At 35.3% G+C, this 27,474-nt stretch overlaps 1 protein-coding gene across 3 annotated transcripts in view; it reads left to right on the top strand.

The window, feature by feature from the left end:
- ASAP2 (ArfGAP with SH3 domain, ankyrin repeat and PH domain 2) overlaps positions 1 to 27,474 on the top strand; it is an 84,845-nt gene that overhangs the window by 39,016 nt on the left and 18,355 nt on the right. For all 3 annotated transcript variants that reach the window (XM_084202917.1, XM_084202916.1, XM_084202915.1), the window contains exons 6-21: positions 3,638 to 3,767; positions 5,893 to 5,978; positions 7,342 to 7,417; positions 7,912 to 7,998; positions 13,232 to 13,335; positions 13,441 to 13,510; positions 18,493 to 18,580; positions 20,384 to 20,432; positions 20,541 to 20,707; positions 21,984 to 22,117; positions 22,828 to 22,922; positions 24,584 to 24,773; positions 25,200 to 25,285; positions 25,485 to 25,600; positions 26,058 to 26,125; positions 26,924 to 27,037. In XM_084202917.1, the coding sequence (XP_084059043.1) occupies positions 3,638 to 3,767; positions 5,893 to 5,978; positions 7,342 to 7,417; positions 7,912 to 7,998; positions 13,232 to 13,335; positions 13,441 to 13,510; positions 18,493 to 18,580; positions 20,384 to 20,432; positions 20,541 to 20,707; positions 21,984 to 22,117; positions 22,828 to 22,922; positions 24,584 to 24,773; positions 25,200 to 25,285; positions 25,485 to 25,600; positions 26,058 to 26,125; positions 26,924 to 27,037 (1,660 nt within the window). The remainder of the gene's footprint in view (positions 1 to 3,637; positions 3,768 to 5,892; positions 5,979 to 7,341; positions 7,418 to 7,911; positions 7,999 to 13,231; positions 13,336 to 13,440; positions 13,511 to 18,492; positions 18,581 to 20,383; positions 20,433 to 20,540; positions 20,708 to 21,983; positions 22,118 to 22,827; positions 22,923 to 24,583; positions 24,774 to 25,199; positions 25,286 to 25,484; positions 25,601 to 26,057; positions 26,126 to 26,923; positions 27,038 to 27,474) is intronic.

The following is a 27,474-nucleotide window of genomic DNA, read 5'->3' as shown; positions in this document are numbered from 1 at the left end:
TCCACAACATACTGTTTTAAGTCTAAGATTTCATATTAAGTATTTTTATTTTGAAAGAGATTACCTACAAATTAAATGGAAAAGTCTATGAATGAATCTGCAGATGTTATGGGTGAAATTATGAAAATATCTGAGCACATTTTGCTCCTTCTGTCCTCTTCCTCTTTACCATTCAGAGCAGGATGTATGGGAGGGAAAACCTTTCAAGCATTTCCAAAAGGAAAAGATCACTTCTTCATTGAGGACTTGAGTGTTAGGAGAGACATACTTTGCTGTGAGCATTGACAGACAGTAGGGTGAAATGAAATGGAAGCTCTTTTACCAAAAAGCTGGAGGGCCCAAGCCTGGAGAGTCAGGCTGAAAAGGAAGACTAGACAATTAAAGGATATTTGAAATGAAAATGTCTAATATTATTTTGTCAAACAAAATAGCCTTCAGAAGCACTTCTTTTTCCAGAGTGCTACCAATTAAAGTGTGTTCCTTCCAGGTGCTATTCTCAGTCTCTGCACCTTCTCATGTATGTGCCCAGACTCAGCCTGGCTGACTGCTGTATGGAGAAGGAGAGGAAGAATGACAGACTTGCTTCCCAGCCAGCCAGTTCACTACTGCTGCATGTACACAGGGTGCTCTGATTTTTTACCCTTATTGACTGACAGAAAATAAATACAAGTTTTTGGTGCTTATTTATACCACAATCTGTATGACAACATTGATTTATTTGAAATGAAAATTGTAATTTTTATTGAAAGAGGGTTTCTCTTCAAATTGAAGTGGTAAAAATAGTCTTATATTGGAAAATGAATGGGTGAGACCATTCATTTGTATCTCTTTGACTTTACTGTTGTAATTCTTCATCCTGTATTTCAGCTTTGCTTGTCTGTTACACACATCTGACCTCACTGTATATTAGTTATGTGCAGCTGTCTAGTAAATGGACTGACGTGTGCTCACATTTTAATCTTAGTCAGCAAAGTGTGTATATGTGATATGTGCTGCATGAGCTCCAAGAATAGCAGCATTACAAAACATTTGCTGCTTTCTTATTGCTTCTAGGGTATTTTTTAGAGTTTTCACTATTTTAATTATTGGGTTAATTGATCTGCCTGGAAAACCTGAATACCCTGCAATATTTGGAGATCTCACAGTGTAGTGTTACAGGACTGTCTTTGCCAAAAGGATTTGGTTAATGTTACAATAGACTGACACTTGAAGCTGAGTTGATCCTTGCATTTGGATAGGACATTCAGCCAGCCTTTAGCACTCAGAAGATTGCGTGCAAAGGGCTGTGAGGGGTTTCTTTGTTTTCCTAGAAACAGTGTCCTGTAGTATCAGTCAGATAGGAGGTAGTCTATAATTGTGGCAAAACAACAGGGTAAATTCTGAATTACAAAGATGAAGATGTAGTTAGATATTAAAAGTAAAATAATGAGGAAATGTAAATGTGAAATGAAGGAGGCATGTATCTCTGATACTTGTCACTGAGAGGTTATTTGGGGTTTTTGGTTAAGTATCTTTTTGAGTTTTGAAAACAGGTAGCCTAAAGCTCCACCAAATGGCTTCGAGGATATCTTTCTCTGAATTGCTTGATAGAGGTCAGTATATTTTCATCTTGGTTTAACTATTTTTTTGTGGAGTATGATTTATCCTTTAAAGAGCAGAAAGCACTTTCACCGAAATCTAGCTTTCTTTAAGAGGAGTACAATGTATGCTGTGGTATTGTGCATAATGTTTGACTGTTTGGCAGTGTTAGCTGTCTTTTGGTTTAACTAGCATTGAGAGATACCTTATGGCATGCTAATAAACTCCCAAGATTTTGGAGGTGGTTTCATTTTCTTATGTTTGAGTATTGTTCTCTGTAAAAAATGAAAATAGTACACAATGGTAATTAGTAGTTATTAGCCTTCTCACACCTGGTCACACGTTAGTGAGTTCTCTGGCCTCAAGAACTGTTCGGTTAAATCGAAAATTGAGAGAACAGAAACATCCTGGATCTTTCCTCTTGAGGTTTGACTGTTTTAGAGCTATCAAGTGTGATATAATGTAAACTCTTCTAGGGTGTGTGCTAGAAATGAGCTGCATATTCATCATTTTCTATGAATCTTTTTTGTAGTGGTTTATCTTTCTTGTTCAGGATTGTCTGGTTAATTCTTGCATCTGGACTCTTGTTCTCTGTGCCTTCAAAAAAGCATAACTGGTAGTAATTGGGTAAGAGTGAGGACTTAGTCTTCATGAAAACAGAATATTCTGGAATTGAGTTTTAATTCAGGCAACTGGAGGTTTTCAGAACATTTATTTCAAAGGAGAGGAGCTTCCTTCCAAACGTCTGCTTCTGGTGGGATGTGATGGGCTGAGGAGGAGCACAGTGTTGGCTGGATGTGCTGGCTCTGCTGTGTCTGCCCATGCTGAGAGCACAGTGGGGCTTCTTGAATTGCTGCTCAGAATGCTTCCCAGTGGGAATGTTGAAGGGAAAGGATTAATGGAATTAATTCTTGTTTTCCCTTTCTGCTTGAGGTGTAATAGGAGGCAGTTCCTCATTTTTGAGAAGTGTAAGTACAGAATATTTTGTTGTCTGGAAGTCCTTAGACCTTCTAGACATTTTCCCATAAGCTGTTAGGGTAATGTTAACATCAGGTTAAGAGAGTACTTGAGACATGTCACCTTTTCAGAGAGAGAGCTAAGAGACACTTGACTACCCAAGAGGAGGTAGGACAGTTGTGTGTGTTATTTGTTCCTCTGATCTCCTTCCTGTATTCCTTGTTCAAAAGCCAGTATAGCATTTCCTCAGGAAGCTCTTTTCAGAATTTTGAGGTTCTAAACAGTATGAGTAGCAAACTAAAAGTCTTCAAAAAGTAAACACCCTCATGTATTTTCTTTCCTTAATATATTTATATATGTATTTATATTAGACTTATCTAGCTGGGTTGTCAAATTATGCTACTGCATTTCGCAGTAATATGGAGAATAGCTTTAACAAATGCAGAAGTGAGTTTATGGGAATAGGCCAGACATTGGTTATTCATTTATATTCTGCAGGAGAACCTGTTTTATTCAGAGCTCTTGGAAAACGTTCATGGAAACTTTTAGGGAATTAGGACAGCTGGTCTAGCAGACTTTGAAGTCTGCAACACAGCCGGCTGGTCGGCATTCCCAGTGCCAACTGGCTCAGCAGCAAGTAGAGACAGCAACTGTGATTTTGGCTTAGGAAACCCTGTATATATAGAAGATGACTTGATGACAGGCAAGACTCAATAAATCTGGTGACATAACTGAACTTTGTTAACCAGTGTTTGCTCTGTTGGGATTAAACATCCCCCTATGTTTTCAATTAAAACTCATTATTTTTTCCTGTATTTTCTTTCTTTGGAGCGGTAACTTAGTATGTACTTCTCATTGACTGTCTTTTGGAATATCTGTCAGAACATTACTTTAACAGATGATTAATTAGATTTCAGCTACTGTATGTCATTGCTGATCTTTAGTAATTGTCAAATTTCAAATGAAATGTCATCTGGAAGTAAGTCATATGCAAAGCTACAGGAGTTTGGCTCCGCATCTGTCAGTAGACTTTGTGAATAATCTGATTTCCTGAGACGCTGTGGATTTCTCACTTCATTGACTGATTCTTTTTGCCTTATAGTACAAAAATAGAGAAGGAGAAAAAAGAGCATGCTAAGCTTCATGGGATGATTCGTACAGAAATAAGTGGAGCTGAAATTGCAGAAGAGATGGAGAAAGAAAGAAGGTTCTTCCAGTTACAGATGTGTGAGGTAAGATTCAGTATGAAAAAATTGTCATTATGATTATGATTGTGATATTATTATTATTATTAGTGTTAGTAGTAATATTAATATTAATATTGTAGGAAATGTTTGAAAAATGCAATTGTTTAAGAGTAGCTGTGATATTAAAAGGAAATGCCAAGTTATTTGTTGACTCCATTTGTGAAAACACATTTTTTTATTATCCTGATGGGCAAACTTTGCAGGAAATTGAGATATTTTCTAATTTCACTAAACAGCTAAATGAATGCAAATAAAACACTAAGAGATTATAATAAATCAGGCTTTACACTACTACTTCACTGTAAGTTATTTTAAGCCCTTGATCATTCTCTGAATTGCTCCCTGTCCTGACAGCTGTTGTGTTATTAGGAGAAGAGGCAATAGTCTAGCACACTGCTGGGTTGGTACAGGAAAAAAGTGCTAGGGATGGAATCCAGTTGCCTTTCAAGTTATTTCAGAATGTTTCTACTTCAAAATCTCTGTGATTTTGCAGTATGTTAAATTTGATGTAATATTTTTGGTTCGATTCATTTAAGGATATGTCTGGTTCTGTGGTTGGGAATTCAAGTTGCTGTGTTCTTTTTTAGTACACATTAGCCCAAAAATACACCATGGGTGTTTCTACTGCCTTTCCTGTGATGATGGTAGCTAATTTGACTCATATGCCAGCATAGCATAACTGCAGTTGTCCTGGATATTACTTTTAGTAACTACATGCACTCATACATAAGAGAAAAGCTTCACATTCCTATACAGAATCAGACTAAAATGTTCAAAACTGATTAAGGAATTTGAGTAACAAATAAGCATATGGATGTTGTCAGCTAATTGCCCATCTGTAGCCTTCCTAAGAAACAATTAGAAACAGATGCTTCTCTCTTTCTGTGTCACAATAAAGGAAGAGTTCACTTTAGTCAGTTGTAGTGCTAATGAAGGGTAAAGTCTGTGAATTTGGATTAAATTACCTTAAAGGTGGAATATCTGAAGTGTATCCTGCATTTCTTCTGATTTTGAGGAAAATAAGTTTATACTCACTTACCTCTGAATAGTTGTGAAAGAGGACTTTGGTTTTGTTTTGGTAGTAAGTCAGAAGGGTGACATATTGAAGTTTAATCATAAGTAAAGACTAGTTCTCTATAAATTATGAAAGTGAACTGAATACCAAATGCCTAAAGCTCCATTTTAAATTAATAGGACCAGGAGAGGTGATTGTTGTAAGTAAATACTATCCAGTTAGGCTCATTATTTGTTCACCTGAACCAGCATAAGAAGCTGCAACATCGAAAGCTGGCACTTGGATGCTGCTTTGCTTTAGCTGATTTAAAACATTTAGGGGGTATTGTGAGAAGGGGAAATCCAGATGCATTAGAGCATCATTAAGAAGTCATTTATTCCTTCACTTGGAGGTCACTGGCTAAGTTAAAATTTGTTGTCATTTAATGGACAGTTAAAGACTGATATTTGATCAATCATACTTCTGCTTGCATGGCTGACATTTTATGCTATGCAATTCAGAGGAGGGGCTGCCACTTAATGTGCACTTTGATTGTGCCCTATGCAAAAGGACAGTAATTGCACTTCTTTTGCACTTGACAGTAGATTCATTGAAAAATCTCTTGCTAAACTGTAATTTGTTGATGAAAAAAGACGATAAAATCAACGGGCAGATTTCAAAACTTGTTAAAATAATCCCTCACTTTTATTTTAGCAAACTGCTTTCCTCCTAAATGACACCTGTTTAGTAATGAATTAACAACTAGTGAAATAAATTTTTAGATGTGCTGCTAGGTACAACAATGGGTTCCTGAATGTACTCCACAAACCCTTTCATGCTTTCTTTAACAGTGGCTTTCCTTAGGAGCCCCAAAGGATATTCTAACAACTTGAACAAATCATAGTGAAATATCCTCACAGGGTATCAAAAGTCAGCAGTGACAAGAATTCTTTTTGTGTGACTTAACTCTTGGGGCCACTTTTTGCTGCATTTTCTTTTAGGTTTTGTATATCTGCATCTGTTAAAACTTGTTGAAATATAATTGAAAATAAAGTGTTTTAAAAAAACCCTGTAGCAGTAATAACTAATTTGTTTTGTGAATTACTGTTTTAACAGTACCTGCTGAAAGTCAATGAAATCAAGATTAAAAAAGGAGTGGACTTGCTTCAGAACTTGATCAAGTACTTTCATGCTCAGTGCAAGTATGTTTTACTTTTCATAATCTCTACACTAACTGGAACAACATTTTGTTTTCAAATTTTGATATCATCATAACACTTTTCTAGAATTTTTAAATTCTTAAATTTCAGCTGTTCTTGCTGATGGCTTTTGACAGATAGCTTTTGTTACTATATTCTGAAACATGTAATGAGGTTGAGCTTGTTACCTTGAATATAATTGTATGTTCCAAAGGAATACCAAACAATAATTTGCCATGTTCATAAACTACTCTGGAAACAGGGCTTTTAGTTTGATCTATTACTTAGTGGTCCATTAGTTATGATGGACTTCTTTGAGTGTATCTAACAATGATCTAAATTAATTATGTGCTCAAGAAAAAGTTGTATAAGCAGTGGAATAAAAGTGTATTGAAAGAGTCACTCTTTTTCTAGTTTATTGGAGGAGAAGCCAGTAGTAAAACACAGACTTCTCATTAGAATTATGTGCTTTTGCTATGATAGTGTTACAAATCTGTCATGTAGCAATGGAGTCACAGCTATAAACTTGAGAGCGACTGCTAACCTGTTGAAATCAGTTAAGTTTTCATCTTAAAACACCAGTCTGCATCTATGTATTTTTTCCTTAATATCTGTGTTGCTTTTAAAATCAGTTTCACTTGTAGTAGTGTGTCATTAATCTGCTCTGTCCGTTTAATAAAATTATAGCAAGGTAAGTGCTGTGTTGCATTGTCATTTTCTTGATTGCTTCCCAGAGTGAAAATATTTTATGTTGTGAAGAGTGCAGCAATATTTAGTCAAATATGCATGTAACTGTGATTTTTTTATATTTTATTTTTTAAATCTCAAATTATTTTTTTAAAGAACTGTAATGCTTGGCATACAGAGACAGCATTACTCTGCCAATTCAAAACGCATGTACTACAGAAAGACGCAGCATATTCTATAAGCTCGCTTATAGAGCATAATTAATGCTTGGGAAACAGAGGGGTTTTCCTTTAGTAAAAAGATTGCATCAGACACAAAATTATGTGACTTCAAGAAATCACAGTTATTTTATATGGAGCTTTTGCTGTTCTTCAAGTGAACCTTACTTGTTCTGGGTCTTCATAAAGTGTGATGAGAACTTGTATTTGAGGTGAGAATGAGGAAAATTTATGTGGCAATGGTTTGTGGAAGTTCCGAATCTAATTGGGAATTTTGCATGTTAGAATAAGCTATGATGGAAATAAAGAGGTGGATCAGTCAAAGATTAATTTAAAAAAGTTTACTATTTTGAAGTTTATGGCATGGCATAATAATATGCATGTCTTACTTTGGCAACTTTTTAAGCAGAAAATTCAAAGTAAAGTTTTGTAACAGCTGGCTTTTTGCTTTTCTTTTGAAGTTTCTTTCAGGATGGATTAAAAGCAGTTGAAAGTCTCAAACCTTCAATTGAGACGCTCTCGACAGATCTTTATACAGTGAGTAGTAACACTTCATGTTCGTGTGGTAAATTTAGTTTGCTACAGTAGAAGCATGGTTTTGGTTCAGGTTGCCTGGCTGCTTTAATAGTCAGCATTTAAGGTTTAGAGTAGATTGTTGGTAAAGCCTTGTTTTAATATGACATTCAGAAGTCTTAGTTTCAGTTCAGGACCCCACTGTGTAAAATGTTATGAAAACAGCCTTTGCTCAAAAGTGTTTATTAAGTGGAAAATAACATGTGGTTTCAAATGGATCACAAGGAAGCAGGAGCATTGTGAGGCAATGTCAAAGCCTTAACCCAGCAGTATCCTAACCATTATCAAATTTTCTGAAAATACAAGGAAAAATAAACTGATCACATTGTATTTTCTTGTTGCTTTCATTCTTGCTGAATATTTCTCAAAAAATGAACCAATTAAGCAGCAAATTTGAAAGACCTGCATCAAAAGCTAAAAAAAATGTTTCTTTTAACCTGTGATTTTCTTCATTCAAGATTAAACAAGCACAAGACGAAGAACGAAGACAATTAACACAGCTCAGAGATATTTTAAAATCAGCACTCCAAGTTGATCAGAAAGAGGTGAGCATACAAGGTGGTTTAACTTTGGAATACCTATTTTAATTACTTGTAAAGTAATGTGTAATATTCAAAATAAAGTTACTTTAACTTTTATCAGACATTTAATTCCTTTTGTTAATTCATTTTTGTTTTGAGGCTGATGTTGAATGTTTCTGACAAAGGCATTTTTTACAAAAACAAATGCCCTCTAAAAATATGAGACTTACTGAAAAATAATTTATTTCCATTACCAGTGTTGTAAAATGCTTCACATGGTGCACTGTTGCTCAAACTGAGAATGAAAAAACTTGGGCAGAATCAAGACCATATAGAACCTTATCTCACAACATTATTCCAACCTGTATAATGATTATGTAAAACTGAACTTCAAAACAAAATCCCAAAACACCTCTGTCATCATCTGCAAAAAATGAAAGTCAAGTTTGGTACTCAGCTGCAAAATGGCAGTGTTCAGATGTGCAAGAGCTGGGTCAGTTTGGCAATCCAGTAAGTGTTTTTTGAGTTCAAATTATGATTGCCATTACACCTAATGAATTCTGGAGCAGTCTCAACTCTGATCTGGAAGTAAGCATCTTTTGTATAATGTAATCCTAAATACTGCATCTACTTTTGTTTCAGATTGCTAGTGCCTCCTCTTCATATAAATAAATGCCAGCTAGCTTCCTTTGTGTAGCTGCTGGGCCATGAGTAAGTGATGAATGAGCCACCCCCCCACTTTTCAGATTCTCTTTCTGAGAGGGATCACAATGAAATAGTTTAGTCTACAGAGCTCAGACTTCCTTGATCTTTTCCGGTCTTGCTTTGATCCTCCCATAAAAGTTGTGGTGACTCCCAGCTCTTACTGGTGACAGATGATGGTTGTTGAACAATGTAATCTAGTGAAAGGTGTCCTTGCCCACAGCTGGGGGCTGGATTTCATGATATTTAAAGGCCACTCCCAACCCAATCCATGTGGTTCTGTGACTTGCTGACAGGCATTTGGAATGGTCTCAAACACTCCTCACTTGGGAAGTTTGTGATAATTGTGTACAATGTCCCACAAGATCAGCAGGCATTTCCTTAGATTCTGCCTGGCATTCAGGACTCAATGATTTGCCAAAAACTTCCAAATTTGAGCTTGGTAGAATGAGACACTAGGGAACCTTGTGGAAGTGGTGACTGCTTTGGGTTAGCCATTGATTGCCCCCTTCCAGAAGGAAGCTTTGTTGTTTAGAGTGTGTTAGCAGGTGTCCTCTTTTAGTTGTGTCTGTGGGTTTCATGGTTTGCTGGGAATGTCTATCAGTGATACTGATATTAAAGATGTATGGAAGATGTGACAAGTACACGTTTTTTCACATACTCAAAAATTATTAATACACATACATTTATTATTTCTATTGAGGTTTTGACATTTAAAATACAAGTATAAAAAGTGCTTTATTCTATAGTCAGTATTTAGTAATTCTTCAAATTTAGATATAGATGCTTACCTGCAGAGCATGAGAATTACTATAATTATTTTTAAAGCTTTTTGAAAACATCAATTAATCAGTGGGATGCCAAAGAGTTCCAGTGGGATGCCAGAGTTCTTATATAATTTACTGTACAACTCACTAATATTATTCTTGTTGCACTGTAATTTTCTTTACTATAACTGATTTCTTTTTCCTTCCTGAAATGCATTTACATTTTGTGACCGAAGTCTAGGAGAGTAAGTGTTACTATGTTTTAATGAAAATAGTGGCATGATTTGCATTCAGATTTCAAGAAACTGGATTTTTCCTCTGCAGTTTTGTCTGTTGGCATGAAAAGACTGGTTCTTTCTCCTCTTTGGTGTATTTTATTACCCCCCTCAAAAAAAGAAAAATACTATCAAAAAGTTTATCAGATTCTTCTTGGGAGAGAAAATTGCTGTAAGACAAATTGGTGATTTTCTTAGTACTTTCTTTTGGAAATTAAATCCAGTTGCTTGATTTGATGTTCTTGCAAGATTTTGAAAATATATGTATTTTTAATTAAAATGGACTTCATGTATGAAATGACAGAGTGTTGACAAACATTGTTCCTCTTACGTTTAAAAAATTTAGCACACACAAGCCCTTTTAGTGAACCTTTTTTTTTGTTGTGCCTATGGTTTTGTTATGCATAGTTTCTTCCTGCACACAACTTCATCAAACCTGGTTTGTATTGAGACCTTATTTTTAAATGTCATTTTGTGTACACCTTCATAATTTTTAATTTTTAAGCTTTTATTTTTCAAATCTAAAATTCTGAAGGTTTCAGAGTCAACCTTAGAGTTGTATTGCCTTAACTGTTCTTGTTCCCATGACCTTGGGTGAGGTCACCTCCTGTGACTGTAGTGTTTAGATTCATTTCTGCTTCTTTGTTAGAACCTATAATCTATTTAGACCACTGCCAAATAGGATAAATGTTGTGTTTTTTGACAAAAATTACAGTAGTTTTGCTCTAGGAGAGGCTGCCTGCAGTGTGTTCTGACAGATAATCTTTTGGAGACTTTGTGGGGCTGTAATAGGGATAGGAATGGATCTCTGGAACATCCTCCTGGCAATTATCCTGCAAATGTCAGAGACATTCAGGCTTTGGAAAAGCTAGAAGAGCTTTTTTTGGCAGCTTTACACACAGGAATGATCTAAACAGTCTGAAAATCCTGCTCCATGGGAGCTGTGGAATGGTTAGCCAAAATTTGTTGTGTATAGATTGAAGCACCTTGTAGGAAAAGTTCTGTTATGTTCACGTAGTGGAGCTGACAAATAGGATCTCAGAATATCTCTTATCAGTAGTCAAAGAGAATACTCTTTAGAGAATACTGTTTGGAGAATACTGTTTTCACATCTTTAGAGAATACTGTTTCACATTTCTTTCATTTTTAGCTCTGCTGTTCAGCTTGACTTAAAAGTTAGTATATCTTCATAGAATTTGGAAGAAAGAATTTCAAACCTTTCTATGGTCAGTGAAGTGATTCACTAAGAACATGCTGCAAATTTTAAATGACTCACTTCTTTTTATATGCCTATCTACAATTCAAAGTTGATAAAGTGGTCAAAGTTCAGTTCCTTAGGCTTGTGTAGTTCAGCCTGTTCTGATTTTGTTATGTTCAAGATATACTTAAAATGACAATACTCTGCACTAGGTGTGTGTCCTCTAGCCTGCAGTAATCCATTCCCTCCCATAGGTAATGTACATTGTTTTTGCTCCTCCAATGAGGCTATTGGGTCTGACCCTGTTATCTGTGATTTCTATCTGTTTTATGTAGTATGCAAATCAGAAGTAAGGGAAGATCCTTGGAGCGCCTGCTTATGGAAAAGGCATGCTGAAAGGAAGGATGTTAATTGTGGTGGTGATTTGTGGGGTGCTTACCGTCTCTTAGGAGCTGGATCAAAATCATGAACAACTTGTCAGACGGCTGTGGAAAACCATCATTTGGCAATCACATTAGACAGTATTGATCTGGACATGACCTGAACTGAGAGTTTAAAATGGACAATATGTTTGTCCTTAAGATCTTTTTGTGAAATAGTATTAAATTTTTTAGATACTGTTCAGGGTCATGAATGTGTGGAAATACTAGGCAGCTGCTGCAGCTTCCTCTCCTGCTGAAATGAGGCAGGAAGCTTGTATTATTGGTTTGCCAGTTTGGCCAAACACAGCAGCTGAGCATAAACAGATGAAGGGAGGTAGCTGAAATGAGGCAGAAAATAATGCACAAAAAGTAGCAGCACAGACTGACGGGAATGATACTATGGGCAGGTGTTGAAGGTCATCAGTGATCTTCACATAATTGAGGATGGGGAGAACTAAAATTAATTTCCTGTCAGGCCCCTAATCTTGTGAATGGAGTTCCTTTACTGGCTAATGGGAAGCAGAGATCAAGGCATTGGTAGGGCACAATAGGCAGTGTCAGATCAGATTTTCTTCAAAAGTCAGTAAATGTATGCATGCAGCAGTTTTTAATGAGTGACAAGAATATTTTAAAAATGTTGTTCTGGCTTTATGTTGTGCAGAGAACAAAACCAAATAATTATATGTAAACTAACAAGAAAGGAACGATAGACTGGTTTAAATCTAAAGAGATGCTTTGTCAGGCACAGACAGCAAAGTGATTGTTCTTTAGGCCTTTTAAAAGGCTCAGATGGTGTTGTAGCTACCTGGTATGGCTTCTGGGATCACTTGCTGAGAGGCAGGGAGAGGGCACAGGTTGCTTCTCTTGAAAAGGAGCACCAAGGGGTGCTGCAGCCTGTGCAGAGCTCAGCTTATGGCTCTCAGGACCACTGAGCTCCTGCAGTATATTCAGCATGAGCCTGAAATCCTGCAGCTTGGAGGTGAGGGGTCCTGAGCACTCTGAAAAGAGGTGTAGGTGGGAGCTCTCTCCCTACCATCATGTTTAGAATAGCTTGTAGTCATATGAGTGAGCTGCTTTGTGTATTTTTTCCTTACTATACTTGTATTGTATGCCATATATAGCACAAGAGTAATTATGTCCATAGAGCAATGACAGTAGAAGAGAAAAAAATGAAAATTGTAAGTAATAGTCACTGTTACTGTGTGCATTTAAAAGTCCATTCTATCACATTAGATTCCTCATTTTCAGGTTCTTATTTTTTAAGAAGTTGGACTCTTACAGCAGTGGGTCCTGCCTTTGGGTAGTTCTGAGAGCAGTGAGAAGGGTTCAATTAATCCTTGTCTCTTCCTGTCTCAGAATTCTACCTTCTTCCAGATATTTTGCTTTAAATTATTCTTTTTTGGAAATGACTTTTCAGTTTTCCTGTATGACTCCTGAACTATGTTTCCAGGAGGACTCTTCTGCTTTTCAAATTGACGTACGTAATTATCACTTCTTCAAATTGATGTATGTAATTATTTTTTCAGTGGAAGAGTACACTAGGAATTGCAGGTAATAATAGTCTTTAGTGTTTGTGTCTTGCTGTGTTTATATGAGTTGGAAAGGCCAATGCTCAGTTAAGTTTTGGGTTAAAACCCCTATATATTAAGGCCAAGAGTAAATATAAATAAAGGCAAGTAAAAAGATTTTGGCAGGTGCTGATAATGGATGCTTCTCAAATTTTTTTGTGCCCTCTGAAAAAATAAATGGATCTTGTTCTCTTTCATTGAGGAGGAAAATTGTGCTTTGGCCTGTTGGATGAGAGCAGGAAGGAAAAGCTCTAAAACTCATTAATGGGGAAGTAGTTTGGTTGAAAGTGTGGAATGCATCACAAATTGCTGTTGATTATTTCAGGATTCTCAGATTCGCCAGAGTACAGCTTACAGTTTACATCAGCCTCAGGGAAACAAGGAACATGGCACTGAGCGCAGTGGCAGTCTGTACAAGAAAAGTGATGGGTAAGTACTGCTGCAGTTTGCAGAAATATTAGGTCCTAAGAGTTCAAGAAATGTAATACAAAATATGTTTAAAACTGTCACCTTTCTTTTTTCTCTTTAACCTAGAATCAGAAAAGTGTGGCAGAAAAGGAAGTGCTCAGTTAAAAATGGTTTTCTTACAATTTCCCATGGTACAGTAAGTATTTGTTTGTAGTATTTTATGTACATGGTTGCTAATACAGAAAGGCAAGCTATGCTGGTCTATATTTATGATTTGGAATTAGCTAGATTCCTGATGCGGTGTTTTGAATATGAGGGATATATTTTTTAAGGCAGCCTTTTAGAAATATATCAAGACATACACAGTATCTAAAAATACAGCTATTTTAAATGTTCATGACTGTTAATGGGAAAAAAAGGCTTTTTTAGTGACTCAGTTCTTGTAAATTTACAAATTTTACCAGGCTATCTAAAATACAAATTGTAATTTTTTTTTTTTTTAGGTATGGTTGGGCACTAAGCCATTTTTTAGATATGAGTTAAACAACAATTTTTTATATTTGCAAGATAAACTGAGAGTATGCTGAATTGCATTTCTCCCCCAGATTTACTGCTGTATGGCAGTCTGTTAGCTCCTTAGGATCTTAGGAGTAGCTGTTGGGGAAAATCAAGTCTAAAAACAACTTCTACCAGAATGACAAGAAATAGAGAATTACAAATTCCTCTTTATTACTGCTACCAATGTTGAACACGTTAACTATAACTATTAACCATTTGTTATAATTTTAAAACATTATGCTTTCATGGTTTGGACTTTTTGCACTTTGCCTTCAACTTGGTTGTGCTTTCCTGTAATATTTTTTAAGTTGTTTTCTCAAAACTTTTAAGAAAGTTTCTTGTGGCAGAAAATAACTCAGTGTCAGTATTTCCCATTCTTGGTCTAATAAACAGTCCTGTTTCTTGTTCCTGTTATGAACTGTTCTGTTCGTCATCCTGTTATGCCTGTTGCTATGACTACAAGTTGACCCTGGCAGCAAAAATGAATCAATCTCTCATTTGTGCATCTAAGCACAAGCTGCTGCCTTCAGAATTGATAATCAGGAGTTAAGGAGGAGTGTAAAGTCAGGCCTGCAAGGCAGAATCTTTACTATGGCTTTGGAATTGTCCACTTGTTTATGCCTCTTCTCATTTGGGTGTGTAGGAGTGTGTCTTTCTCAGAGGGAAGTCTGTTGGTGTATTCTATGCTGGTGTCTCCATGTGCTGTGATTGTGCCTGATCTTGGACATGCTGTACTGGTACCAGTAAGAATGTAGTTGGGGGAGCTCAGAGCTGGCAGAGGCTACAAAATCCACTTGTGGAGCAGAATTTGAAAACTTTCACTTGCAAGTACACTTACTGAGTCTATCAAGATACCATTTGCTTCTCTTTTTATAAGCTGTCTACTGAATGGTCTGACATTTTTAGAAGCGGTATGTTCCCACTGAAATCAGTGGACCTGTAGCTGGCAGTCATTCCTAAGGGAAATATTTAAATGTGAATTTAGATAGGTGTATTTCACAGGTTTGGTCTCGATGTTTTTGTGTTACAACATTAGTAAAGTCTCTTCTTGTTTTAAAATATACTCCTAAAAGGTATTTGCACTTATTTTCTCACTTCCCCCTTATATATTGATGACAGCTTTATGAAAAAATTAATTAATGTTTCACAGACACTGAAACAGGTAGAAGTCATTTTTGTTAGTTAAAATTTTTCTAGGCTGCTCTGAATGTCTTCTGAGAATTTCCAAGCTTCTCAGGGTTGATATCTCCTGGTCTCTGAAATATGATGTATTGTTCTCTCGTCCCAGCAGTTCATCAAAATCTCAGAAATTCAGTTGTCACTTTCGCTTTCTTTATCAAATAAAAATTTGTAAATACTTCTCCTTTACGGTCTAAGTATTCTTCATGGATTTCTCTTCTTTGGTCATGTAGCCTCTCTTTATGAGGGACTACTTTGTCAGTCTCTAGAACAGCTATCTTCAAGCAATTGCAGGCTCTTAAAATGGCCTGTCAAGTGCTTTTCTGATGGATGGAGAGAATATGTTTGGTTCTCTGTCAGTCACCCAGCTGTGACCCTGAGTGTGCCTGCCTGCATTGGCATATGTGCAGAAGTTATACTTTAGACAAGTAAAAGCTTCAAAGAAATCAGCATTCGTACATTTAACATACATGGATGAAAAAACAATGATAGAAGAAGACTGAAACATGTAATTAGGAATTCCTTAGTCCTTTCCAGATCAAGAAGTCACAAGGCATAAAGACTTCAGAAACATCAGACTCCTCAAAGCTGGATTTGTGTTTATAGTTTTGCTGGTTGTTTGCAAAAGAAAGAATATAAGTGACTCCTTATCAAATTATTTTTTTGTCGGTCTTTCTTTACTGCTGAAAACCTTACCGTGATGATTAAAAGGACAATCTGAAGGCAAAACAATCAGATTTCATCTTTATATTTTGAAGTTGATCACTGATATCCAGAAGAAGTGCATGATTAAATCAGCCAGCCAGTCTGTTAGTGGGCATATTTGGGCATGCCTTTTGTAAAATCAGCTCTGTCTCCTGTATTGTCTCAGAGGCCTAACTTTTTGATTCCTACACTGCTGTTTGTTGCTAGAACAGTTAATAAGTCACTTTTGATGGATAGAGAGTTGCCATTTTTGCAGGAAGGAACGTGAGTTGATGATCAGGTCTGTGTATAGCATGAAAGGTGGCAGCCCTTTTCAGGGTGTTGGCATGTTAACATGGGTGTCCAAAAACTCAGCAGTAGTCTGAAACTTAATCCAAGGCTTGGTCAGGAAAGTGAATCTCAGAGGTTTCAAACAAGTAGTGTAATGTTAGTTACATTTGTTAGTCTTTTCCATGTCTAGTGTCTCCTACTCCTGCCAAGTGTCTGAATCAGTGTGGCTAAGGAGCTCACCACAGCCTTACCTCCCTTTGTCTTTAAGCTTCAGCTTCTCCCCAGGCAGCACCTGCCATGTGATGGAAGTGTGTTGTCCACAAGCAGCAGGCACAGGCTGGGGAGGCTGCTGGAGAAAAACTGTTAGTCAGCTGCAGGATGGAAGCATGAATGAGGTGCTATCAGCCACATGCACAGGGTTTTTAATACCCTTGTAAATGCTGACTTCAGGTTAGGAGTTTTTCAGATAAAAGCTCAAGATGGATTCCAAGATCAGCATATTTGCCCAGGATATGCTATAGCTGTTGCAGCCATTTCTTTGGGTTGCCAGATTGTGCTACTGAGTACTTCTGCTGCATTCTCCTGTCCCAAGGGACAAGTCCTGTGGGCATTGCTGCTTCAGACCCCTCTAAAGCATTTCACTCCATTCATTTACAGCTTCATTTTTCATAAGTTAGAGAAAACTAATTAGGTCCCAAATGCACTTCAGATCCTAAGTCTTGGGGCGAGGGAATTTTCTCTTAAACATGAACTGCATTTTTACATTCTCATAGAGCCTGTGAGAAAGATATATATGAGTTGCCCGGTGTCTATATAATTAATAATTTAGAAATATTTTATATATTTTTATATAATTTATAAATAAATAATTAAAACTGTATGCACTTTTACTACTGAAAGGAAAGCTGGAATTGGAAAAGCTATTTATTAGGCAGAGAATACAATGCGATTGTCAATAAAGTGTCATCTTGCTGCCTCCAAAACCTCTCTTGGGTATAATTTGTTTTACATTGCCCAGCAAGTGACCTGCACATTTATTGTTTCAAAGCTTGCATGACTTTGTTTTGTCTGCTGCTTATGCTGGGCAAAGCATGAGCCTACTATTTTTCAAGGACACCATACTTTTTTTTTTTCCCCAACAGGAAAAAAAATGCATAATTGTTTCCTTTCTTATGTTTGTCCATGGTTTTGATTTTTTTTTTAACTGTTCTGCAGACTATTATTTTTTGGCCAGCAATATTGTTTTATCAGATTGTTTCAAGGGAATCTGTGATCTTTTGACTGGTTGTCCCTTGTTTTTTTGAATTAAATGTTTTCATCAATAAATTTAGATGAGATTGTGAGAATATCTACATTTTTTAGGATTCATTGCAAGTTAATAACATTATGTGATAGTACAGCTTCATTTGGTAATAGTTTTGTTAGATATTTAAATCTTATTTTAGCAACTTAGTCTATAAATATTGTTAGAATGCAGCAATAGGTGTGGTAATGAGTTTGTGAATGTTGCTGTCCTTATAATAGTTCTTTCCTAATGGTTTAATGATTTTTTTAAATATTATTATCTAGAGCAAAGGTTGACTAATTAAATCTGATTTAATTATTCTAAAAGAAGAGTGAAACTAGTTATCAATTGTAGGAATTGAAAGCCATTCCTGAAGTCAAGCTTGCAAACAAATCTTTCTAGGTCCTACCCCAGCTCTGTAGCGCAGGTAGGTTAAGGGAAAGAAGAGTGCAGAGGTGCTGTTTGAAAAGTCTTTGTAGCCTTATGAGTCTTTCAAAATGCAGGTTCCATGTGAATCTTGCTCTTAGTAGAACACTGTCACTTTCTGTTCAAAAAGAAACTGAAATAGCTGAGAGGAACTTGACTAGAAAATATATGTCATTATAAAATATACATTATTTCACTAGATTTTTTTAGTAATCAGCTAGCTCACTTTACTTTTATATAAGTTTGCTGCAAGACTTTTCTGTGAAAACTTATTTTCCTTCACTTAGTTCCCTTTACTGATTTAAAAATTCAGCATTTGTTCTTAACTGGTTATTTGGGGACCCCTTAAAGGCATTAGCAGAAGTCAAAATAATTAATTACTGAAAACTAAACAAGTAATTTTTAAAACTAAATGTCTGAATGTTAGGGGATTAAATATAAGGATGAACCTGTCTCTTTTTCATACCCAATTCCTTCAGGTAAGTGTTCCTGGTTAGAGGTAATTAAAGAGATTCTACCCTTCTTCCTTTCAAAATTCTAGTGTCTATCCAGTTACCAGTAAACAAAATCATCAAATAAAAGTAGCTTATGAACCATGATGTGGAAGAAAACATGAATGAAAACCTGGAGACCTTAAAAATTTAAAAGCCATTTGTCAAGTCTTTTTGGCAAGTGGGACATTATCCTGTGCATTCAATCTGCAGCTTTCAGTCAGTGTGGGTGTACTAAAATGTGTATGTTTTATCTTCAAATAGGCTAACCGACCTCCAGCAAAGCTCAATCTGTTAACCTGCCAAGTGAAAACAAACCCAGAGGAGAAAAAGTGTTTTGACCTCATATCACGTAGGTTTGTTGTTCAGGTCTTTTTACTAGCAACTCATAGCAGAATTTTGGCATTATTTCTGTTGATGTGCCAGTAATCCACTAGAACATTTTTGCCATTGTAGAATGCTTCCCTTTATAAAATGCCCTTCCTATGACAATGTGACCTTTCAGTTATTTTAGCATAATGCAACTAACTGTGCCTGTTTCTTTGGAAAACCGTTTGTATTTAAAAGCTGTCCTCACTTCTTTTTTCTGTTTAATTTTTTGCTGTCTTACAGCACAGTACCATTTTTTGCTATGACATCACACTTCACATCATACTAAAAATATCCTAGCTCATCATCTTGAAAAGTTAAAATGTGCACAAGATCAAAAGGTGCTTGTTAAACTTTTAAAAATTTAAGTCTGGTGGTTGCTATGCAACTGTGAAGAAAATACTAAAAACATTTTTTGGTTTTATTGTCTCATAATACATAGAACGGTGAGATAAAGAATCTACATGTTAAACCCACCAAAACAGAATAATTTTTGGATCAGAATGGGATGACATTAAATTGTGTAGTAGAATGTTTCCTTTCTAACTAGGATATTTTACTGAAATATGTATCACAAATTAGCTGGGGAGAAGAGTATAAATGTATTCTTCATTTGTTCCTTTATTGAAGCATAAAGCTCCTTGCATTTGTAAATGTAAGCTGTGCTGCTTATGTGAATGGATTTGAATGCTTGTGTGCAACATACAGCTGATTCATTTCTGCTCAAGCAGCTGGGCTTCCCTGTTAACTTTTGCACTTTCTTTCTTTGTTGATGAATGTGTCATGTTCTGCCCAGTGTCAGCTTATTGCAATGTTACAACACACTTGAAAAGGCATAACTGGCCTCTTAGCCTTTTCCAGATTACTTTTTCACTTTGTTTTACTGTAGAGTTAAAAAAAAAAAATTCCTCGTTCTTTACAAAATGAAAATCGCTGTATCATGACAAGAAAAAAATCTCTTAATGTAGCACTTTCCTTTCTGTTCTTTCATTTATCTTCACTGTCTTAACATTTTCCATGCTTGGAGCTATCTTTTAATACCTTTTAGCCTGAATATTTTTCAAACTTTAGAAATTTTCATCTTAGAATATATTTGCCTGTAGCTTTACCTCTGTTGTTCTCATCAACTATTCTCACTCCAGCTCAGTCATTAAACTGTATCATATCTTATTCTTCATAGAGTTACAATGTATTATGCTTTTTTCTTTAGTAGTACACTATAATAACAATGTTTAGAATTAGAAAAGTAGTAGTAAATTAAAAACTGTGAGCTTGGTTTAATTGAAACAGATTTGGGCTCATGCTGATTGTAGTTTGGACTTTGCAAATTTTTTGGAAGTTTGTGATTATCAGGTTTTAAGAGCTCGTTTGAACTCTTAAAGTCTTTCTTACACACACAAATAAACTCAAATATGGACTCTATATTTTACTCCTCTCGCTCCCAGCAGATCTTTATATTTGTGATGATGGAGGTTATATCCAGAATGTGGAGCATTTCCTTTGCTCTCCTGCTGGTTGTGTGATAAAAGCACAGCACTGAAGAAAGAAGCTTTTTTTTCTGTTTAAAATGCAGCAAGCCACTTTGTGTAAACACAGAGGAAATCATACAGGAACTGTAGGCAGTAAGGTGAAACTTCTTAAATGGACTTTTTGTCCGTCAACACACACCAGTGATGAGAATAGAGACCTCAGGAATCAATTAATTTTACATTTCATTGAGAGATTTCTGCAAGATAAGTTTTTCAATAACTTTTTTTAATCAGTATGTGAATTATTTATTGTGCAGACGACAGAACATACCACTTTCAAGCAGAGGATGAACAGGAATGTCAAATGTGAGTTACTTTGCTAATTTTATTGTTGACACTGGTGATCTACTGAGACTTACTTTGAACTTCAGAAGTGCCATAACACTTAATAGCAAAATATTGCTGCCATTTTAGATGGACATCTGTGCTACAAAACAGCAAAGAGGAAGCTTTAAATAATGCATTCAAAGGAGATGATAACACAGGAGAAAATAATATTGTCCAGGAACTGACAAAAGAAATTATATCTGAAGTCCAGAGGATGACTGGAAATGATGTTTGTTGTGACTGTGGAGCACAAGGTGACTCAATTAAGCATATTTCTAATTGGTAAAAATTCTTTGTCTCATGAGAAACTTTAAGCTAATGTAGATTTATTTGCTATATGCTTAGTATCAGAGGGGAGAAAAGTTACCAGGAAGCTTATTGTTCTCCCATGTATTTTGCTAATTATAGCTTTTGCTTACTTAAATCAAATGAACTTACATAAAATATGGGTTAATAATGTAAGATTTAGGTAAAATTGAGCAGCCATAAGTTACTTGAACATTTTCTTAATACGTCTTGTTTCTTTTTTTTTTTTCATCATGTTTGACTAAGTGAGACAGGGAGTATGTCTAAGGCTATGCTCATTTTGAAAAGGATGCTCCTGCTGACTATGGCTTGCAGTGTTGGTTTTCTTCATCAATGAATTTCTACTTTAACCCTCTTCAAATTATTTTTAAAATCCTGCTGTTTCTTATGTTCTTTTATTTTGCAGGGGCACTGCAGGACTTAGGGTTTTTTGGTGTAAAAGTGTAGCTGCAAACATCTGCTCAGATGCTGTATGCACTTTACAAATTGATAGTTACTTCCAGCAATAAATATTGTATAAGGAAGAGTCAAGCCTGCTGTCTTTAAAAAGGAGAGTGTAAATGGCAACTAGCAAACTTTTATCAGACAAATTAATTGCTAAGCTGTCTAAATCTTCAGAAATGAATTATTTGGCTGGAAAATGAGGGACTAATGTAGTAAATGCAAAATACCAGGAGAAAAGACTGTCGAGGGCTATGAAAGGAGAGGGATGAGCCTTGGTATCTTTGAAGTAGTTGAGTGAGCATCTTGTAGTGTTGGGCTGTGTGTGCACTTCTGAATCACTTCTGTTTCACTTGATTGAAAGTCTATATTTGAAGGATATACAAAAGAACCCCAACCCTGTAAATATTGTTATGTTTAAACTGCACCTGTATTCCCAGTTGAGAGTATGACACCATTATACTGGTGGTGGGAAAATGCAGTTCCTAAAAGTTGTTTGAAGAATGACAAACTGGAGTGGTTAACAGCTTCCCTTGGATAGCAATGTCTTTCACAAAAATAAAATAAAAATTCTCCTCTTGACTTCTTTCAGCATTAAAAAAGATCCTGTTTTTTTTTCCAGGTACAGTAAATGTAAAGACATAAAATAACAAAACAAACAAAAAAAAAAGATAATTTATCTACAAGAATCTTATTTTATAAAATTTCATTTGTGTAATCTACATTTGCTAGATTAAATAATTGCATGAATATATTTAATTCTGTGGATGCCTTCTGTTTCAGATCCTACCTGGCTTTCAACAAATTTGGGAATTTTAACTTGCATTGAATGCTCAGGAATCCATAGAGAACTTGGTGTTCACTATTCCAGAATGCAGTCACTTACATTAGATGTGCTGGGAACATCTGAACTTCTGGTAAAAAAATGGCTTTTATTAACTTAAAAATAGTACTGTAAAATACTTCTAACCCAAGTATATTTTTTGTCACTTTAGCAAGACATTCTCATCCTGAAGTTGTCTCTGGACAATTAAGAAAGCTTAATTTTTGAAGTTTATTGGAATCTTCTGGAACATAGTGTACTACTGTAAACTTTTTCTTATCTTAGAAATCAAATTAGTAGAGGCTTAATATTTTTTGAGTTTTCAAATCTTTTTATGCTGAGTTGCTTTTTAAAAGAATGCAGCTGTTTGACATACAAATATGCTTCAGATTAAAAATTGGAGGACTTCACAAATACTTAACCCATTCATTATTTAGCATTATTTTAGAAGATAACTTTAATCTCCAAAGGAAGAAAATGTATTCAGCTTTGCTACACAAAGAAGTTACCACTTGTCAGCTGCTCCATGACAGTTCGTATGTGTGTTCTTACTCAGCAAAGACTATTTGCAATTATTAGATGAACTGGTGTCTTGATGGATTATGCTTCAGTTATTTGTTCATGTACTAAATCCCAGGTGAAAATTCACATCCAAAAAAAGTCCCTAATCTGTTATTGCTGACATAACAGCAAGCCAAGGAATCAGAAATAAGAGGTCCCAGCTCCCATTTTCTCTTGTTATGTGTGTGGCTAATAACTGAACATGTTTATTAATTGAGCTGTGGGATTTTGTTTTTTTAACAGCTTGCAAAGAATATTGGGAATGCTGGATTTAATGAGATTATGGAATTCTGTCTTCCAGTTGATGAGGTGGTCAAACCTAATCCAAGCAGTGATATGTAAGTAAAGAGCCACTACTTCTGAGAAAGGCAGGCATTTAATTTAATATTACTAAGGGGCTGTGCCGTTATGGTTTGCTCTGGCAGGCCATGGAAGATGTGTAATATCTTATTTATCGTTTTATAGCTGAGGAGTAAACCTTTCTTCTTATGCTTTGTATGTCTGTTTTATTGAGTTTTATCTGACTGTACCTATTCTAATAGTAAGGACTATCTTACCAGCTCTTTGAATCATGGTTTGTGGGAAAGAAACAAATTAACTGTGACTTGTTGGGAACCTTAAAGTCCTACAAGGGTAGGGATTAAAACCAAAGCAATTAATCTTGTTCTTTTTGAAAACACAATAGAAATTGTAATAAAGCGCACATTTACTTGAAAGATACAGAACAGCATTTAGAAACTACCTAGAACCGAAGTCCGTGTAGAATGAAGACAGAACATTTAACTGAATTCCTCGAAAGCGCTGAACAGTGATGGCAGACATACAGCAAGGACAGCTGCCTACTTGGCTGGATACTGCTCATCATGAAAGAGCTAGTAAACAATGCAGAAACAAACCCAGAAGAATTGGCTCTGGATGAAGCTGATTTTACATTAGGTGTATTTTTAGCATTCTGACAAAACCAGTGTTAAACAAGGTAGTTTAGATAATTTTAGACTACTACTATCAATAATAATGCAGAGTATTAATATTAATAATTTAAATTATCAATAATTTTACTATATGCTGAATCAATATAATAAGAACACTTCTAAAAATTTTTATTTAAAAAGATAATTTCATTTGATACCTCTGCTTACCAAAATTGGAGCTATTTTATTGAAATAAGAACCTGAATACTATCAAATGCTTTATGAACAAGAGTTATCCATTGATTCAATTTATTATTATTTACTGGGGTTTTTTTTACTTCTTTCCCATTACATAGTATCTAGATGATGAGGTATGACTTTGTCAATTGTCTTCTGTGCAATGCTGTGTTCATCCCAAGAGCTGGTAAGGAGTTATGCCTTTGGGAGGCAAGCAAGCTCCTGCCTTGCAGTGATGGGAAGAGGAGTAGTTGTGTTACTGGGCATCTACAGCAGAACTCGTGCTCAGTCAGGTGGACTATGTTTTCATCTTGGTTTAGAAATGTCACTAAAAGGTCCAACACATCCTCCCTGTTACAGTTATGGTGAAGATTGAAGATTTTAAAAAACATACTCACTGCTGTAAATTCAAATTCAGGACTTGGATAGTCTGTGCAGAGGCATAAGATAGATTTTTTTTTTTTTTTTTTTTTTTTTTTTTAAATCCCATGCCTTCCATATCTTTTCAGCATGTGTAGGAGTACCAAGTCAGGTAAAACACAATCCTGGGCAGCATACACTAACATTTTGAAGCTTTGATGTATCTTCTGCACATAGAGCTGGATAGTCTTGATCTCAACAGCATCACAGACTTTGGAGGAAGGAATTCTTGGTCCATCTTTATATTGGATATTTGATTCATTTTCTGTAACTACATTTCATACTTGAAATATGAGACTGCATGGTTACATGCATATTTTAAAAGAAAAATTATCATAATGAATGATTTCAAATCACGTGTGTGTATTTATAGAAATGATAATATGTATCTTCAGCTGAAAGTTATAGAAGTAAATAATATTCAATTTCAGGAATGCAAGAAAAGATTACATTACTGCCAAGTATATTGAGAGAAAATATGCAAGGAAGAAGCATGCAGACAATGCAGCTAAATTGCACGCTCTTTGTGAAGCAGTGAAATCAAGGGACATTCTTGGATTAGTTCAAGTCTATGCTGATGGGGTGGATCTCACAGAAAAAATTCCACTGGCCAATGGCCATGTAAGTGCTGTAAATTTTATTAGACAAATTGTTGTAAGTGCAATATGCATTCATTAATTAACAATTATTTGAAATAATATCTGAAACACTGTTCTGAATGCATGTCATTTTAATGATGTAATTTAACAATAAAAAAAGAAGATACAAAATAGTTTAATCTAAAATTGTTTCCAAGTACTGTCTTATTTTAAATTTATTAAAACATTAAACATTAAATCATTCAATAATCGACTAGTTTGCAACCCATTTATTTATTTACTTACTTTAAAGGAACAAAAGGGACACAGTGAGTCTTCGCAGATGTTTTAATGATAGCACGTTTGAATATTTTGAAATTACATGTTTTATTTGATCTAATTAATGTCTTACTAAAATTTCTTCTTCTTCAGAAGAAGAAACAAATATCTTTTTTCATTTTATTCTTAGGAGCAAGATGAAACAGCACTGCACCTTGCTGTTAGATCAGTTGATCGAACATCCCTTCATATAGTCGACTTTTTAGTGCAGAACAGGTAAGTATGGAAAGCTAAATATTGACATTGCTTTTATGTAAAGTAATATAAATACTAAATAAATACAAATACTAAAGTACTAAAGCTGTATTTGCAAATGTAATTTTAGTCTTTGAAAATCTTCTCATGAGAGTGGCTTAATAATATGGAATAGGAAACTTATGTTTAATTACCTTTCTTCTTTCTTGTACTCCAAAAGTGGCAATCTAGATAAGCAAACCTGTAAAGGTAGCACAGCCCTGCATTATTGCTGTCTAACAGACAACGTTGAGTGCCTCAAACTGCTGCTGAGAGGGAAGGCTTCTATTGAAATAGGTAAAAGGGTAATGTGTACTTCAATTTCCTATTTGTCATTGCTTCAGATAAAAACCAGTGAAGCTGGAATAAGTGCATTTTCTCCTCCATTGTTTATCATATTTCTGTAAATATTTATTATTAGAGAATCAATATTCACTGTTTATTTCAAGTTTTAAATTGACTTATATATTAAACTTAGTTTTTAAACAGGTTTAGATATTTAATTGCTGTTTTGTTGTCAAGTTATATACTGCATTTCATGGCTATCATTCATATGTATATATGGCATGCTGAATTGCTACTGCTTGTCATGTTCAGAGGGTTGATGTGAGTTGGACCTACTTATAAAAGAAAGAGATGAGTTTTTGAGTGTGTTGCTATAGTACTTTACTATGCAGGTTTGTCTTTAGTAATGGACATGTTAATAGTGACACCTCTCATCACACCTCTCATTTCTTTTTTTGCTGTAATATAGCAAATGAAGCAGGAGAGACACCACTTGATATAGCTAAACGTTTAAAACATACTCACTGTGAAGAGCTGGTGAGTATTGTGTCATTCTGTGTGTGCATTTGGTGTCTGATCGTTTAACAGTTCACAGCTGAATATTCAGTGAATCTATTCCAGATGCAATAATGGTGTAGTAGAAATAGTTATATCCTCAGAAATAGTCATATGCTTACATAAAGTGATATGCTTTTAAGAAGAAAACAATATTTTTCTTCAGATGGAAGGGTGTGGCTGAGTCACTCTTCCTGGAGGTATTTAGAAATAGTGTAGATGTGGCACTTCAGCTATTGTTTAGTGGTGGATGTGGTGGTTCTGGATTCATGGTTGGACTTCATGATTTTAAAGGTCTTTTCCAACCTAAATGATTTTATGAATCTAAGTGTCTGACATTTCCTTGAAATAATTACTAAAGTACTTTTTATGAGTGAAGGCCTTGATGAAGGCTGTTATCTTGTTGTCCAGAGAAGTTGTGGATGCCCCATCGTATTAGGGGGGTCAAGGCTTCTTAATAAGTCATTCGGATTCAAGGAAACTGCCATTGCAGTTAATTTCTTTGAATTGCAATGTCTAAATCAAAGCAAATACAAAGTGGTGCTTCTTATCAGAAAATGGAGAATGGATCTACAATGGTTAATTAAATGTCTAGTTACTTTTGATTTGTGTTGTATTTGGTAGCACAGCTTAATTTAAATTTACTTCAGTGCAGTAACTTTCCAGATTGCTGAAATCAAGATTCTTCCTATTTGTGGACTTTGTTTGCTTTTAAATATTTTGTTTTAAAATAAGTACTGCCCATAACATGTGTCAACAGTCATTGTTTTTTTTCCTTAGCTTACTCAAGCACTGTCTGGAAGATTTAATTCTCATGTTCATGTAGAATATGAATGGCGGTTACTTCATGAAGATCTGGATGAAAGTGATGATGATGTGGATGAAAAGCTACAGGTTTGTATCAATATTATTTTTCTGTACACATGTATGTTTAAGTGAGATGTTCATAATTATTTCAATAACTCTGCTTTTTACTATAGGTATGAAGACACTGTGAAATAAATCTCTGTAGTAAAATGCAGTAGCTTAAATTTTTGTTTCTGGAATTATAGTTGGTCTTCTTTTTCCTCTTAAAACATGACCATGTGGTCCCAAATTATTAGCCATGTGTTATATATTCTTTTCAATCAAGTCAATAGTTGGTTTCAATATATCAGGAATATTTAGATCTGCTGGTTGTGAAGTAGATCTAACATGAACTGGGAAAATTGCCTTTACAATGGAAGGCACCTCACACTATCTCCTCATGTTTGGGAAATATCTCTAGTCAATGGCTCTAACTTTAAAACAGTTTATGCATTGTTTTGTCTTCCACTGAACCTGTGCATTAA

Source organism: Fringilla coelebs (assembly GCF_963513975.1).
Source record: "Fringilla coelebs genome assembly, chromosome: 3".
In the NCBI taxonomy this organism is placed as follows: domain Eukaryota; kingdom Metazoa; phylum Chordata; class Aves; order Passeriformes; family Fringillidae; genus Fringilla; species Fringilla coelebs.
This window is presented reverse-complemented; position numbering and strand designations above follow the sequence as displayed.